The sequence below is a fragment of the Vitis riparia genome, chromosome 18 (assembly GCF_004353265.1).
Source record: "Vitis riparia cultivar Riparia Gloire de Montpellier isolate 1030 chromosome 18, EGFV_Vit.rip_1.0, whole genome shotgun sequence".
NCBI classification, from domain to species: domain Eukaryota; kingdom Viridiplantae; phylum Streptophyta; class Magnoliopsida; order Vitales; family Vitaceae; genus Vitis; species Vitis riparia.
In genome coordinates this window covers 35,150,549-35,168,738 of record NC_048448.1, presented here as the reverse complement: position 1 = coordinate 35,168,738, position 18,190 = coordinate 35,150,549, and the positions used below count along the sequence as shown (strand labels likewise).

At 33.2% G+C, this 18,190-nt stretch overlaps 1 protein-coding gene and 2 pseudogenes across 3 annotated transcripts; 2 read left to right on the top strand and 1 right to left on the bottom strand.

Moving 5' to 3' along the window:
* Nucleotides 1-3,478: 3,478 nt before the first annotated feature.
* LOC117907263 (disease resistance protein RPV1-like) lies at nt 3,479-7,929 on the top strand. Of its 3 annotated transcripts, XR_004649979.1 has the most exons (3): nt 3,488-4,090; nt 7,191-7,254; nt 7,560-7,929. XR_004649979.1 is itself a non-coding variant. In XM_034820747.1 (2 exons), the coding sequence occupies exons 1-2, from the start codon at nt 3,591-3,593 to the stop codon at nt 5,228-5,230; spliced, it is 1,170 nt and encodes a 389-aa protein (XP_034676638.1). In that variant the 5' UTR covers nt 3,479-3,590; the 3' UTR covers nt 5,231-5,650. The 3 variants fall into 3 exon arrangements, 2 of the variants coding, with proteins under 2 accessions (XP_034676638.1, XP_034676639.1); XM_034820747.1 differs by lacking the exons at nt 7,191-7,254; nt 7,560-7,929 and adding an exon at nt 4,561-5,650 and having other exon boundaries at nt 3,479-4,090; XM_034820748.1 differs by lacking the exon at nt 7,560-7,929 and having other exon boundaries at nt 7,191-7,513.
* Nucleotides 7,930-8,051: 122 nt separating this feature from the next.
* On the top strand, nt 8,052-11,701 carry LOC117907262 (annotated as a pseudogene).
* A 5,110-nt stretch (nt 11,702-16,811) lies between these two features.
* LOC117905782 lies at nt 16,812-18,190 on the bottom strand (annotated as a pseudogene).

The following is an 18,190-nucleotide window of genomic DNA, read 5'->3' as shown; positions in this document are numbered from 1 at the left end:
ATCAATAAATGAGTTATAAGAGAGTTATTGACCCTTGACTGCTTCCAAAAGAATCCTCTTATCATCCAAATAAATAAAAAATTTAATCTCACTATCATTCATTGATTAAAAAAATAGTTAACAATAAAGAACTCACTAAACCAAATGACTTCTATCAAACCCATCGTACCAACGCCATGATTGCTAAAGACAAGGGGGTTTTACTTTCTTGTTAAAAGTACTGCCTTCTTCCTCACCCACACACAAGCCTTCTAAAAAGCGCCATGATTGCTAAAAGACAAAGGGTAGGGTTTTAACTTTGCTGTCTTAAAAGTACTGGCTCCGTCCTCATCCCCGCACAAGCCTTGTAAAAGCTACAGCATAGAGAAAGAATTAGTAAAGAGAAAAAGCTAGACTTACCCGCATAGGCTGGATTAGCCTTTAATCAACCGACTCAGATGCAACGCTGCTCACTGCCCCACCTTTTTGCAATTGCTGGCCAGTAAATATTTCTCAGCTATTTTGTTAGTGCACCTTTGTGGGAAGACTGCTTAGAATTGTTGCAGCTGTAGTATCCCTCCTCTAGAATTTTGGGATCCACAATCCCATTAATGCCCATTGCAATGTCACCTAAAGGAAATCGGTCGGCCTTCTCGAGAACCCTTGTAAGAAATGGATCATAGTGTTAGTGCAAAAGAGAGAGAGAGAGAGAACAAAATAGAGAAGAAAAGAACAAGATTTTAAAATACAAAGCTCAAATATAAAATATATCTTTATCAACTGCATAGCCTGTATATATATACTTATCAACTGCATATCGGCCTTTTAGAGGTCTTTGGCAGAGAAGATACAGATGGGATTATGGTTGCCACCCCATGAGGAAATCAGCTGCTCTAGCATTAATCTTCCAATCCTGAAAAAAATAAAAATAAAAATAATTGCTCTTTTTCACTAGTCTATGCCACCAAATTTAACCCATGAATGAGTTGTTAATTGAAGGAAAATAAAAGTAACAAAATAACAAACACATATTTTTCATGATTGTTAGAAAATGGCTTTATTTTTCCTGATTCAAAGAGAAGAAGATTGAATACTTGGTTTCAATTGCACTGATGACTGACGCATACAATGAAAAATTATGTTGACTATCATGTGGGAATTCCTTGAAAATTCTTCAAATAGAAATCCGTGGAAATTTCATGTTTCTTTCACACTTTTTAATTCTAAAGATTCTCAAATTCAAACTAGTATCGATTTCAAATAATTTGTATAAGCATCTATGTTCACAAATTCCTCTTATTGTATTATATTTTCAATAATTAGATAAAAAAAAAAGGCGGCCTTGGAATAGATGTCAAGTGAACTTATTGGAATAAATATTATAAAAGGAAACAAAAAAATTACAAAATAAAGATACATCTCAATGATAAAATTTCAGTTTTCTCGGAATCTTTTACTTTTTGGGAATAACATATAACTTAAAGAAAAGAAGATGAAAGTTTTTTAAAATAATTAATTATTACTTCGCTATAATTTCTATAAGCATCTATGTTCATAAATTTCTTTATGATATTATTCTTGGAATAATAAATTTAAGAACATGTTACTAAGCTTTGAAAAAAATTTGAAGGAAAAAAATATAAAGTTTTACTAGTAGAATACCCGATGAATAAAATTTAATGAGATACTAAAATATCCTTTTTAATTAAAGGATGTGGGGCTGGCTGTTTGATCCCATGCACATGCACTTGAGTTTGGAATGGTGGACCTTACAACTTGGGCAATGCATCCTATGGTTTAAATTTGAGCAAACAATTTTTATATAATAATAAAATGAAATATAAAAATAAAAATTTAATAAATTTATTATTTTTAATTATTTTTAAATGCCCCTCATGCTATTTGAATGTTATTCCTTTTTCTCTTTGCATTTCAATCCTTGCCTATGACTTTTAATTCTTAACACATCTTAATTTCATATATTAGACATTCCGGGTCATTGGCTCTACCAACACCAAATATATATATACCTTGAAATTCACTAACTTTGAAGCGGTCAAAATTTGATTTAAGAAGAATAAGACCCAAGAAAATATGATGCATTAGAGTCATCAATAAGAAATGATATAAAATTATCAATTTCAACTAACACATCAATAATAATATTACCAATGAAAAAGTTATCCATGGTTTTACTTGGTATATTTTAAAATATTATAGATGAAGTTTAGATATATACATGCCACTTGCTTTAGTGAAAGTAGAATTATGAAGGAATAAGGTTAGGTATATTAACAAAATTCCTAAATAGAATGTTTGATTACCATCGTAACTTGATTAAAGGATCTCAACCATCCACACTAATGAATTTATCTTAATTTATATATTTGGATGAAACCCATCACATGATGAATACAATCTTAAGAGCCTTTAAAGTTTATGGTTAGATTCTAATAAAAAAATGGTTATTGAACTAATAATTCGATGTGATTCAATAACAAAACATAGCAATCCTTTAAAAAATAAGGAAAATTCCACGTGACATTTAAGTTACTTATTGATGTGTTATTGATGTAAATCATTATCCAAAAAATTAAAATTAAAAAGATAAATGGTGCATGTAAAACCTCCAAAACTTTTATCATTATCCAAAAAAGTGATAAAGAAAAGCAAATGTGAGGGAAAAGTGAGAAAAGAATTGGTAAAGAGAGAGCTTCACCAACCTATAGCAATTGATAATTGGGACAATGCCATGAAAAACTTTTTTGACTATCAGATGGGAATTCCCTGAAAATTCTTAAATACAAATGTATGGAAATTCATGTCTCCTTGACACTTTTTACTATAGATTCTCAAATTCAAATTAGTTTTAATTTCATATAATTTTTATAAAGCTCTATGTTCATAAATTCCTTTTAGTATATTATCTTTTGAATAATTTGATAACAAAGGAAGACACTTTGGAATAGATGTCAAGTGAATCCATTGTTAATTAAAAAAAATGGAAGAAAACTAGAGAAAAGTGTAGAAATGGAAAAACATAATATTGAATGCCCAAAGAACTAAAAAAACAAAAGTAAAAATGAAACATGACATGCACTTCAATGGCTTAAGAGGTAATTTTTTCATGTGAAGGCCAACTTCAATGAATTAAGATTGTATATTATTATTTAACATCATAAATTATGTCCTACATAGTTTATATATGTAATTAATATTTATTTTATTTAATTAATATATTTTGTCATTAATTAAACAAATGAGATTAAATATTAAGTCTCACAGCTTCATTGGAAAAAAAATTCAAAACTAATGAAAAAGAATAAATAAAAATGCAAGAAAATGAATTATTTGGCCCACATGTGAAAGGGTGAGTGCTGGTTGTTGAACGACAGATGGAGGAAAATAAACGAAAAATGACAAAGGAAGGAGCGAAGAAAAGTGATAAGAAAAGTTGCTAGTGTTATTAATGATTGATGCCAGCTGTTGGCTCCTGTGAACCATTCATCCTTCTAGCCTCCGACCAAGAAAAGATTGCTTGCCAAGAGAAGAACAGTCATTTAGCTTTTCTTTCTAAGCCTTCTTTTAACTCCTCCGGCACCAGTCCAGAAATGGCTTCTATGAGCACCTTACAAGCATCATCTTCTACTCCTAATCCTCATAGTTATGATGTGTTCTTGAGTTTCAGAGGTGAAGATACTCGCAAGAATTTCACTGATCATCTTTATAACACTTTGGTTGCATATGGCATTTACACCTTCAGAGATGATGAAGAACTTGAGAAAGGAGAGGGCATCAAATCGGGTCTGTCTAGAGCTATCCAAGGATCGAAGATTTTTACAATTATTTTCTCAGAAAACTATGCTACCTCCAAGTGGTGTTTGAATGAACTCGTAAAGATCATTGAGCATACAGCGCTGGAGAACAATAAGGTTATACCGGTCTTCTACCATGTGAAGCCTTCAGATGTAGGGCACCAATCGGGAAGCTTTAAAGTCGCATTTTTCAACCATGAGAAAGATGCAGATCGAGAGAAGAAGGAGCTAATAGAGAAGTGGAGGATTGCCTTGAAGAAAGCAGCTAAGCTAACTGGATACCATGTGGATAACCAGTAATAATTCTTCTCTTTACCTTTGCTTTATTTCATTTTTTTTTCTCAAATTACAAACTTGGGTATATTTCATATGTAAATTCATTTTTTCTCTAATTTTGGGTGTTATGTGCAGCCGATGTGGGATTGTAGTTAATGCTTGAGAAAGACAAATTGAAATGAGCTTCTTTTTTAAATAAATATTATATATTTATATTGTAAATATGTCATAGAATATATTTATATATACATATACATAAATATTATAAATTATGTGGATAAATTAATATATGTTTTTTTTTGTATATATAAATATTATAAATTAATTAGAATAAAATTATTGTAAATTAATAAATTAGCTTGATCGATTTTTTTATTACACTATTGTTAAAAATTTGGTTAGTATTGTGAATGACACCAACATCACCAATTTCCTTTATATTGATTATATTTGTAATTAATTCTAATCTTATGTACTTAATGATTCACAGACATGAGACAGAGGTTATTCAAAAGATTCGTGAAGTTATCATTACAAGATTGAATCGTAAGCCTTTATATGTGGGTGACAATGTAGTTGGTATGGAACTTCATTTGAAGCAATTAAAATCATTGATAAAAACTGAGTTGGATGATGTTCACATGGTTGGTATATATGGAATTGGTAAAACTACCATCACGATGACTTTTTATAATGATGTCTCTTCCCGATTTGATGGTAGTAGTTTTCTTAGAGGTGTTGGAGAGAAATCCAAAGGTAGTTTACTTGAATTACAAAAGAAACTCCTTAAAGATATCTTAAAGTGTCAAAGTCCAAAATTCAGTGATACTAGCGAAGGAATCAATGTGATAAAGGAAAGACTTCGCTTGAAAAGAGTCCTTATTGTTCTCAATGATGTGGATGAATTAGAGCAATTGGAAAACTTAGCTGGAAAAAATGGTTGGTATGGGGCAAAAAGTACAATCATTATAACAACTAAAGATACAAGTTTGTTGAGCCAACATGGAGTAAATCAATTTTATGAGGTAAAGGAGTTGAATCATGAAGAAGCCATTGAGCTTTTTAATTGGTGGGCCTTTAAACAAAACATTCCCAAACCTAAAGAAGATTTTGCAAGCCTTTCACATCGTGTAGTAGAATATGCAAAGGTCTTCCAATAGCACTTAAAGTTTTAGGTGGCTTTTTTTTTGGTAAGAAAATAGATGAATGGAAAAGCACATTGCATAAATTAGAAAAACTACCCCACATGAAAGTCCAAAATGTTCTTAAAGTAAGTTATGAGAGATTAGATGATATAGAAAAGGAGATATTCTTAGATATTGCATGTTTTTTCAAAGGAGAAGACAAAGATTTTGTTTCAAGAATATTAGGAAGGTATGCAAAGATTGGAATAAAAGTTCTTCATGAAAGATGCCTCATTACTATTTCTGAAAATAAGTTAGATATGCATGATTTATTGCAACAAATGGGCTGAGAGATTGTTCGTCAAGAATGTCTTAAAGAGCCTGGAAAAATGAGCAAACTTTGGGATTCCAATGATGTTGATAGCACGTTAACAAGAAATATGGTAAAAGTTAAATGTCTTTTATTGAAGAAGTTATTTATCTATATAATTTAATTAATTTTTATACATCTTGTACTTGTCTTACTCTTTGCTTTTATCTTTTTGGGGACTGAAGCAATTGAAGGACTATTTTTAGATATTTCTAGATCAAATGAGATACAATTTTCTACAGATTCTTTCACAAAGATGAGTAGACTTAGATTGTTCAAAGTCTATAATCCATTGATATGGATTAATCATCTTAAGGTTGACTTTGAATTTCCTTCTTCTCAATTAAGATTCCTCCATTTTTATGGATTCTCTTTAGAATCTTTACCAACACATTTTAAAGGAAGGAATCTTGTTGAACTTGACTTAATATATAGTAGCATAAAGCAACTTTGGAAAGGGAATGAGGCATTATTATTAGTGTTCTTTAGTTAATAATTTTTATATTAATTTAAAAGTTTATAAAAAATGATCTATTAACACGTTTTATTTTGTTCTAGATTCTTGATAACTTGAAAGTCATCAACCTCAGTTATTCACAAGATCTTGTTGAAATCCCAAACTTTTCAAGTGTGCCAAATTTAGAGATCCTAAATCTAGAAGATTGTATAAATTTACTTAAAAGGTTCATCCACTACTGTCATTGTTAGAGTTATTAACTTTTTTCTTGAATATAATAGGGTGCACAAGCCTCGAAAGCCTTCCAGCTTCAAAGTCTCTCTTGTAAAGGGTGCTCAAAGCTAAAGAGTTTTCCATAAATCAAGGGAAATATGAGCAAGCTAAGAGAGATTAATTTATGTGGAACAACTATAATAGAAGTACCATAAGCACATGTCAGTATGAAAATGACAAAACTGGGGCATGAATACCAAAAAATGTAAACCTTGTACCTATAGTAAAATAATGGAAGTTCAAACTCTAGCAATCATGTATTTTTCCTTTTTAAACTAACCCATGCATGAAAACATGAGAAAGATTGCTGAGGTTGTGGCCATTAACAATATATCCCTAGAGGGATAACGCCAATCATAAAGAGAAAATTTGTAAAAAGTAAACCGTTGGGCTAACCTAGAACTACAAGCTAGGACAAGAATTGGTCACAACCATGTGCCTACAAAATCTACTTATAATTTCTAAGGAACTTCAGAGTGCATATACATGTGTGTGTGTGTATACATGTTTGGATGTATATATATGTTTACAAGACAAAAAAAAAAACCTTGTACTAGATGTAGGCAAAGGTATTCACTAGATACAAAAATTTCCTTGTGTCACTTGTTGAGACCAGAGAAATACCTATTTGGATGTGGTGATTAGATTTCATCATAGCCTTCTTGATGGTTTTTGAATTATGAGGTTGTGGTGTTTGTTGTACCCTTAAATTTTACTCTGTATCAAGTAATTACTAATTTATGGAGGCAAAAAGTGCTTGTATCATGAAAGGAATAACAGTTTCTTGTTCATACTATTTTGTTTGGAAGTTAGGTTCCTACATTGTTCAAAATGCTATTTTGATTGCCTAATTGTTGCAACTCACATTTCGTCTGTTGTTTGTATTCTGTGTGCAGGGTAATATGATATTATCAGATATTGGACTTGCTGAGAAGCGAATATATTGTGCTGCTCTCAATGGTAATAATAGCATGCCTAGTGTTTTGCATCAGAAACACAATTGATAATATCATGGCCTCGCCTCCTAGTCCCAGTTGGTCTCTTTAGTTTTTGTCCATGAATGACACTTTATTGAAATAAGCATTGGTATGCTGTTACTGGTGTAATTTTTTTTCTTATTCATAGAAAAAGTAACTATTTAAATATATCGTTCTATGTCCTCATGGATCTCTATTAACAAAATATCAAATCTCAGAGCTCCTTTTTGAGTGTTAAGTCATTTTATCAATATGTTGATATAAAAAATCTCTTTTGTGTTCTTGCAAATTTGTTTTGTCGATGCTAATTGGAACTCACCATCTGTATGTATCAATTGTATGATTCTATTATTATTATATTATTTATTTATTTTTGTTGAAAAAAAGGTTTATAATAGATATCATGTTTAGGAGAAGCATTTTTGTTGACCTATGAGTTTTGTATTTCTCAAAATTTTGGAATATTACCATGAAGCTTTTGTGCCAATCTTGAAGGGGTTAGCCCTTTTCTTTTTTTGTCTACCCAATCTACACTTGCTATGGCGTTCAAAAGGATCCAGAACAAATTGCCATTCAGTTATGAAGTGGTTGGGATAAGGTCAAGCTACTATTGTAGTATGAAATTGAATGTAATATCAAAATATCTAGATTCAAATTATCAGAAGAAAAATGTTTTTGATCCATCATTTTTATGATGTTTTGAAGGATTTAATGGGAACCTCACAAATGAGCCTCACAAAAATTTAATAATAATAACCTATAGCTGTGGCTAACTCCAAAATGCAACTATATGTCATTTAGTGGTGGTCAAAAACAAGATGCAGCTGTAGGAACCATTTGCTGACCTTTACTGTGGCTGCTACTATTGCTTTGACTTTTGTTGCACTTTACATGTGGTTGACCTATAGCTGGGGCCAACTCTAAAATGCAACTATATGCTATTTAGTGGAGGTAAAAAACAAGATGCAGCTGAGGAACCATTTGCTGACCTTTACTATGGCTGCTACTAGTGCTTTGACTTTTGTAGCTCTTTGCCTATGGTTGACCTATACCTGGGGCAACTCCAAAATGCAACTATGTACCATTTAGTGGGGTCAAAAACAAGATGCAGCTGTAGGAACCATTTGCCACACTTTACTATGGCTGCTACTATTGCTTTGACTTTTGTAGTACTTTGCCTATGGTTGACCTATACCTGGACCAACTCCAAAATGCAACTATGTGCCATTTAGTGGGGGTCAAAAACAAGATGTAGGAACCATTCGCTGCACTTTACTGTGGCTGCTACTATTGCTTTGACTTCTGCTGCACTTTACCTGTGGTTGCTTACGGTCACCTTCACAACTGCAACTATAAGAAATATTTGCACCACCTTTTGCTACACCATGTGGCAGTCAGCTGGGTGTGCAACCATAATTTCCAGCCACACCATTTCTGACCTTTAGTGAGGATCACTAGCCGCTGCTATAAGACATTATTCCTGTAGTTTATATATATTTGTAATAGAACTTTCGCATGCACATTGTTTTCATGATTAGGAATTAGAGATAGAAGATTTTGTATAGATTTGAAAAGAATTGTGGAAGAAACTCAACTTAATTTCCAATTTTAAAAAGAATTGTGGAAGAAATTCAACTTAATTTCTAATTTTAAAAAAGAATTGTGAAATAAAATCAATTTAATTTCCAAATCAACTTAGCACGTTGTTTGAATTAAATACCTACAGATTGATATTGGTTTGGATATCCTGAGTGAATTTGACCAAAGAAACTCAAGCAGACCAATATTTTATAGTCTATTCTGAGCACGACTGTTTCACACCGTGGGCCACATACCATTCAACTTAACATACAGCTTCTCTTTCATGTCATCAATCTCTTTCATACATTATATTCAACTTAACATACAGCTTCAGGAGGCCATTGCAGCCCTATAAATGCAATGGAGCTTCCCAAGCTTTTGCACTCATACTTTCCAAGTCAGTTTTCAAAGAAGTGTTCTACTACCATTCCAAAAAATTAACATGTCGGGTCAAGTCTTAGCAAGCCCTCTAGGCCAATTTCCGGAACTGGAAAATCGTCCGGTGGTCAAGTATCACCCTAGCATTTGGGGTGACCAGTTCATGTCCTACACTCCTGAAGACGAGGTAATTGAATGAAAACCTGTGTTAAATACCTATATATTCGAAAGTTGTTTTTCTTGATGTGTTGTTTAGTAAAATTACTTGGTTGCCATAGGTAACACGTGCCTGCAAAGAGAAGCAACTTGAAGATCTGAAAGAGGAAATTCGGAGGAAGCTAATGAATACAGCTGGTAACACTTCCCAACAACTAAAATTTATCGATGCTGTGCAACGTCTTGGGGTGGCATACCACTTTGAAAGAGAGATAGAAGAAGTGTTACAACATATTTATGATAGCTATCCTAATGGCGATGATATGGAAGGTGGTATCTATAATGTTGCTCTTCAATTTCGGTTACTAAGACAAGCTGGGTTCAATATTTCATGTGGTAAGAGCACAAAAAATTATCATGTATAAGCTAAAATGTATCCTTCTCATAAGTCCAATCTTATGTATGTTTAAATTACGGTATTTATGTAGGCTTGTTCAATGAGTTCAAGGATGAAAAGGGTAACTTCAAGAAAGCTTTAGTCAGTGATGTAAGAGGCATGCTAGGCTTGTATGAGGCTGCACATCTCAGAGTTCATGGAGAAGACATACTGGATGAAGCACTTGCTTTCACCACCACCCATCTTAGGTCCATGGTAGAACACTTAGAATATCCTTTTGTAGAACAAGTTGCCCATGCCCTGAAGCAGCCCATTAGAAAAGGTTTAGAGAGGCTAGAGGCAAGGTGGTATATATCTATCTACCAGGATGAAACTTCGCATGACAGAACTCTACTAAAGCTGGCCAAGTTAGATTTCAATCTAGTGCAGTCCCTACACAAGGAGGAGCTAAGCAATATTACTAGGTTTGCTTTCAAATCACTAGCAGATATGCGTAGTCACCTTCTCATTTTAACCTGAGCTATTTGTTTCAATGAATTTTAGGTGGTGGAAACAATTAAACTTTGCTACAAAGCTACCTTTTGCGAGAGATAGATTGGTGGAAGGCTACTTCTGGATACTTGGGGTGTTCTTTGAGCCTCAATATGTCTGGGCTAGACGAATTGTAACCAAAACAATTGCCATGACATCCACTATGGATGATATATATGACGCATATGGCACATTTGAAGAACTCGAGCTCTTCACCGAGGCCATTGAGAGGTTTGATACATGCAAATTACCAACCTTCATCATTTGTATTGTATGTGATACTTACATCAGGCCTGGTTTTATTTTCAGGTGGGATATTAACAGCATAGATCACCTTCCAGAATACATGAAACACTTTTATGTGGCACTCTTAGATGTGTACAAAGAAATTGAGGAAGAGATGGAGAAAGAAGGAAACCAATATAGGGTTCAATATGCGATAGAAGCAGTAGGACATTCTGCATTGACTGTGTTTTGTATACTAACATATCGTTGGGATATAGATGTGACTTGATTGAATGTTTGACAGATGAAAAAACAAGTTAGAGCTTATTTTCATGAGGCTAAATGGCTCCATGAAGGACGCATACCAACAATGGAAGAGTATATGAGTATAGCACGGGTATCCTCAGGTTACCCCATGCTTACAGCCACGTCTTTCATTGGTATGGGAAAAATCGTAACAAAGGAGGCCTTTGATTGGGTGATCAGTGACCCCAAGATTGTCACAGCATCAGCTGTAATTGCTAGGCTCATGGATGACATCACTTCACATAAGGTATTGTGAATATAGTATTTCTTGTTAAGCTATAATTTGACCTTAACCTTAAATCTCAATCAAATATATTTACTGCACTGTTCTTCTAAACCATATATACAGTTTGAGCAAAAGAGAGGACATGTTGCCTCAGGCGTTGAATGTTACATGAAGCAATACGGTGCCTCTGAGGAAGAGGTATACGATAAGTTTCAGAAGCAAGTTGTGGATGCATGGAAGGATACTAATGAGGAATTCCTACGACCTACGGCTGTTCCGATGCCTCTCCTTATGCGTGTGCTTAATCTTTCTCGAGTGATGTATGTGATCTACACGGGGGGAGATGGGTACACTCATGTTGGAAAAGTGATGAAGAATAATGTTGCATCACTGCTCATTCACCCTATCGCATGACCAAATGGATCAAGTTGATGAGCATCTACATATTCTGCCATACCTAAGGAGTACTAAGATGAATAAATATGATTGTAAGAGAGACATATAATGTTTGATACTAGTTTCTCTCTCGGTTTGGTCGTGCTTTGCATCATACTATCACTTGGGCTAAATGTATTAATGCTGTTGCATCCATTTTAATATATATTTAAAACACATGGATCAAGTTTGATACTTTTCTGCCATTTAAAGTTCACGTGATCAGGGAGAAAATTCTCCATAGAAAATCACTTGGAAGTTACCAGGAAAGAGATGTTTTGGTCAGACCGCTTATATGGCCTTATTAGCAGAAGAGGGTTTAGAACATACAAAGACATAAAAACTAAAAAATTCATCCTAACGGGTAAAATATTTTTATTATTATTATTATAATATTAGACATTCTAAAAGTTTTATTATATACCATGTAAAAAATAAAAGTTATGACGTTACATAAGATTGGAATTCAAAGTTCAAGCACATTAAATTATGCAGAGTTTAAATTTTTGCCAAAAAAGAAAAAAGAAAAAAAAAATGGAGAATCAATTCAATAAACTCATTATTTTCCTAACAAGGATTATGATATTGAAAATTATAGACAAGGTATAGAAAAAAAGACTTACAAAAAGAATTATCATGAGGTTTTATTTTTTTAACAATAAGTTAAAATAAATTTGAAAAAAAAAAAAAAGATAATTAAGATAATTAAAATTCTTAAAGGTAAAGATGAAAAAAATAAATAAATCAATAAGTTATAAGAGAGTTATTGACCGTTGACTGCTTCCAAAAGAATCCTCTTATCATCCAAATAAATAAAAAATTTAATCTCACTATCATTCATTGATTAAAAAAATAGTTAACAATAAAGAACTCACTAAACCAAATGACTTCTATCAAACCCATCGTACCAACGCCATGATTGCTAAAGACAAGGGGGTTTTACTTTCTTGTTAAAAGTACTGCCTTCTTCCTCACCCACACACAAGCCTTCTAAAAAGCGCCATGATTGCTAAAAGACAAAGGGTAGGGTTTTAACTTTGCTGTCTTAAAAGTACTGGCTCCGTCCTCATCCCCGCACAAGCCTTGTAAAAGCTACAGCATAGAGAAACGAATTAGTAAAGAGAAAAAGCTAGACTTACCCGCATAGGCTGGATTAGCCTTTAATCAACCGACTCAGATGCAACGCTGCTCACTGCCCCACCTTTTTGCAATTGCTGGCCAGTAAATATTTCTCAGCTATTTTGTTAGTGCACCTTTGTGGGAAGACTGCTTAGAATTGTTGCAGCTGTAGTATCCCTCCTCTAGAATTTTGGGATCCACAATCCCATTAATGCCCATTGCAATGTCACCTAAAGGAAATCGGTCGGCCTTCTCGAGAACCCTTGTAAGAAATGGATCATAGTGTTAGTGCAAAAGAGAGAGAGAGAGAGAACAAAATAGAGAAGAAAAGAACAAGATTTTAAAATACAAAGCTCAAATATAAAATATATCTTTATCAACTGCATAGCCTGTATATATATACTTATCAACTGCATATCGGCCTTTTAGAGGTCTTTGGCAGAGAAGATACAGAAGGGATTATGGTTGTGACCCCATGAGGAAATCAGCTGCTCTAGCATTAATCTTCCAATCCTAAAAAAAATAAAAATAAAAATAATTGCTCTTTTTCACTAGTCTATGCCACCAAATTTAACCCATGAATGAGTTGTTAATTGAAGGAAAATAAAAGTAACAAAATAACAAACTCATATTTTTCATGATTGTAAGAAAATGGCTTTATTTTTCCTGATTCAAAGAGAAGAAGATTGAATACTTGGTTTCAATTGCACTGATGACTGAAGCATACAGTGAAAAATTATGTTGACTATCATGTGAGAATTCCCTGAAAATTCTTCTAATAGAAATCGGTGGAAATTTCATGTTTCTTTCACACTTCTTAGTTCTAAAAATTCTCAAATTCAAACTAGTATCTTTCCAATAATTAGATAACAAACAAGGCGGCCTTGGAATAGATGTCAAGTGAACTCATTGGAATAAATATTATAAAAGGAAACAAAAAAAATTACAAAATAAAGATACTACTAAATGATAAAATTTCATTTTTCTTGGAATCTTTTACTTTTTGGGAATAGCATATAACTTATTGAAAAGAAGATGAAAGTTTTTAAAATAATTAATTATTACTTTGCTATAATTTCTATAAGCATCTATGTTCATAAATTTCTTTGCGATATTATTCTTTGAATAATAAATTTAAGAACATTTTATTAAGCTTTGAAAAAAATTTGAAGGAAAAAAATATAAAGTTTTACTAGTAGAATACCCAATGAATAAAATTTAAAGAGGATACTAAAATATCCTTTTTAATTAAAGGAAGTGGGGCTGGCTGTTTGATCCCATGCACATGCACTTGAGTTTGGAATGGTGGACCTTACAACTTGGGCAATGCATCCTATTGTTTAAATTTGAGCAAACAATTTTTGTATAATAATAAAATAAAATATAAAAATAAAATTTTAATAAATTTATTATTTTTAATTATTTTTTAATGCCCCTCAATCTATTTGAATGCTATTCCTTTTTCTCTTTGCATGTCAATCCTTGCCTATGACTTTTAATTCTTCATACATGTTAATTTCATATATTAGGCATTCCGTGTCATTGGCTCTACCAACATCAAATATATACATACCTTGAAATTCACTAACTTTGAAGTGGTCAAAATTCGATTTAAGAAGAATAAGACCCAAGAAAATATTACCAATGAAAAAGTTATACATGCCACTTGCTTTAGTGAAAGTAGAATTATGAAGGAATAAGGTTAGGTATATTAACAAAATGCCTAAATATAATGTTTGATTACCATCATAACTTGATTAAAGGATCTCAACCATCCACACTAATGAATTTATCTTGATTTATATATTTGGATGAAACCCATCACATGATGAATACAATCTTAAGAGCCTATAAAGTTTATGGTTAGATTCTAATAAAAAAATGGTTATTGAACTAATAATTCGATGTGATTAAATAACAAAACCTAGCAATCCTTTGAAAAATAAGGAAAATTCCATGTGACATTTAAGTTACTTATAGCAATATCTAGTAATATTAAAAATGAATTTTTAATTATAAATTAAATATATTTTAAGACCAATCATGTTTAATATTATCTTTTCACTTTCCATTAGAAAAGGAAGACAAACTCATTGTTAATAGAGAATTATAAATGCAAGCAATGTTATTGATGTGTTAATATGTAAATCATTATCTAAAAAAATTAAAATTAGAAAGATAAATGGTGCATGTAAAACCTCCAAAACTTTCATCCCTCAAATGAAAGGTCTTCCCCAGAAAACGTATTGAAGCTACTCTTGGTAATGCAAGAATTTTTTACTGTGGCTACTACTATTGCTTTGACTTGTGCTTACGGTCACCTTCACAACTGCAACTATAAGAAATAGTTGCACCACCTTTTGCTACACCATGTGGCGGTCAGCTGCGTGTGCAACCATAATTTGCAGCCACACCATTTATGACCTTTAGTGAGGATCACTAGCCGCTGCTATAAAACATCATTTTTGTAGTGTTTATATATATTTGTAATAGAACTTTCGCATGCACATCGTTTTCATGATTAGGAATTAGAGATAGAAGATTTTTATAGATTTGAAAAGAATCGTGGAAGAAACTCAACTTAATTTCAAATTTTAAAAAGAATTGTGAAAGAAATTCAACTTAATTTCTAATATAAAAAAGAATTGTGGAAGAAATTCAACTCAATTTCTAATTTTAAAAAAGAATTGTGAAATAAAATCAATTTAATTTCCAAATTTAAAAAGAATTGTGGAAGAAATTCAACTTAATTTCTAATTTTAAAAAGAACTGTGGAAGAAATTCAAATTAAGTTCAAAATTTAAAAAGAATTGTGGAAGAAATTCGAACTTAACACACCTTTTTGGCAAGGAAATCTACCGCATTCGTTGAACAGACTTAGTCCATTTTCCCAATCAACTTAGCACGTTGTTTGAATTAAATACCCACGGATTGATATTGGTTTGGATATCCTAAGGACAAGAGACTCAAAATTGGGTCCATTAAAAAAAAAGGAAAAAAGAAAAGAAAAAAGGTCCAATTCATACCTTAGCCGCCCCTAACGGTTTGGGCTTTTGCGTGAATTTAGGCAAGGGGTTTCTCTTTCATGTCATCAATCTCTTTCATACATTATATTCAACAACATACAGCTTCTGGAGGCCATTGCAGCCCTATAAATGCAATGGAGCTTCCCAAGCTTATGCACTCATACTTTCCAAGTCAGTTTTCAAAGAAGTGTTCTACTACCATTCCAAAAAATTTAACATGTCGGGTCAAGTCTTAGCAAGCCCTCTAGGCCAATGTCCTGAACTGGAAAATCGTCCAGTGGTCAAGTATCACGCTAACATTTGGGGTGACCAGTTCTTATCCTACACTCCCGAGGACGAGGTAATTGAATGAAAATCTGTGTTAAATACCTGTATATTCGAAAGTTGTTTTTCTTGATGTGTTGTTTAGTAAAATTACTTGGTTGCCATAGGTAACACGTGCTTGCAAAGAGAAGCAGCTAATGAATACAGCTGGTAACACTTCCCAACAACTAAAATTTATCACTGCACAAGGAAGAGCTAAGCAATCTTGCAAGGTTGGTTTTTAGATCACCCCACATGTACTTGGCCATTGTTATCACTCTCCTGTATGCTGATCATATTAATGTCTTTTAGGTGGTGGAAAGAATTAGACTTTGCTACAAAGTTACCTTTAGCACGAAACAGATTGGTTGAATGTTACTTTTGGATGCTTGGGGTGTATTTTGAGCCTCAATACTTACGGGGTAGACGAATTCTAACCAAAGTAATTGCCATGACATCCATTCTAGATGATATCCATGATGCATATGGCACATCTGAAGAACTCGAGCTCTTCATAGAAGCCATTGAGAGGTTTGCTCCTTGCACATTACCAACCTTGATTGCGTATAATAGATGTATTTATATATACTTAAATCAAGGATCATTATTTTATTTTCAGGTGGGATATTAACAGCATAGATCAGCTTCCAGAATACATGAAACTCTGCTATGCGGCACTCTTAGATGTGTACAAAGAAATCACTATGGAAGGAAAGAAGAAAAGAAAAAAGGTCCAATTCATACCTTAGCCGCCCCTAATGGTTTGGGCTTTTGCGTGAATAAAAACTATTGTAATAATATGGGAGAGACATATAATGTTTCCTACTAGTTTCTCTCTCGGTTTGGTAGTGCTTTCATCATATTATCACTTTTAGTTCTTTGTAGACATCTAAGACTGCCTGATAGCATGGTTTCATGTATTCAGGAAGCTGATGTACGCTGTCAATATCCCACCTGAAAATCAAGTACCAAATTCCCTTTTAAAGTTCAAATATCAAAATCAATTCATTGGTTGTGGGTAATTTGAATCTAGCATATATCAAACCTCCCGATTGCCTCTGTAAAGAGCTCCAGTTCTTCAAATGTTCCATATGCATCAAATATATCATCCATAGTTGTTATCAGAGCATGTAATTTGGTCTGTATTCTTCTAGCATATGAATACTCGGGCTCAAAACAACATGTTGCTATCCAAAAGTACCCTTCTACCAATCGATCTCTGGCAAAAGGTAGCTTTGAAGAGAAATCTAGGTCTTTCCACCACCTGAGAAAATACATTAATCCACATAAAAGACCTGGTAAACTGTTAGTTTGAATTTAAGCGCAAGAATGATTTGAGAACTAATCTCGAGATATTACTCAGCTCTTTCTTATACAGTGACTGCAGTAGGTTGAAATCTAACTTTGCAAACTTCAGTAAAGCTTTACTATGTGAAGCTTCATCTTGGTAGATAGACATGAAAGCCCTTGCCTCTAGCCTCTCCAAGCCTTTCCTAATGGGCCGCTCTAGGGCATGAGTTACTTGTGCTGCAAGAGGGTATTCTAAATGTTCTACAATAGACTTGAGGTGAGTGGTGGTGAAAGCAAGTGCTTCATCTAGTATATCTTCTTCCCACACCCTGAGATGTGCAGCTTCATACAAGCCTAGTAGGCCACATGGATCATTGATCAAAGACTCCTTGAACCTTCCCTTTTCATCTTTGTACCTCTTGAATATATCTGCAATCATCACCAAAACATAGAATGTTATATGTGAGCTTTGCTAGATGATATTCAAGCAACTTATACATGATATTGATGAGGCTTACCACACGAAATATTGAAGCCTTGTTGTCTTAGTAGTCGAAATCGAAGTGCAACATCATAGAGATCATCATTTATGTCATCAATGCCATGATAGTTATCATAGGTGCTTTGTAATGCTTGTTCTATCTCGTTTTCAAAGTGGTATGCCACCCCAAGCCATTGCTCTAGGTGCTTTGTAATGCTTTGTAATGCTTGTTCTATCTCGTTTTCTGTATCAATAAATTGCAAGGACAAAAAGTGAGAAAATCTTTATATCTTGTTATGTAAACTGCATATATGATCAGAAAATTACCTCATCATCAGGAATGTTGCTCACGATGAAACTATTGGCCCAAATGCTAGGCTGACAATTTGCAGTCCAGCGATTAGTCTCTGGATTAGCAACTGGGGCTGGAGAAGACCCGTTGCTGGTTGCGAGAATTAAGGCCAT

Excerpts from the sequence above, each read along its gene's own strand:
- LOC117907263 (XM_034820747.1), top strand. The coding sequence starts at position 3,591 with ATGGCTTCTATGAGCACCTTACAAGCATCATCTTCTACTCCTAATCCT. Across the intron at positions 4,091-4,560 it reads GGATACCATGTGGATAACCA|ACATGAGACAGAGGTTATTC; the intron begins GTAATAATTCTT and ends AATGATTCACAG.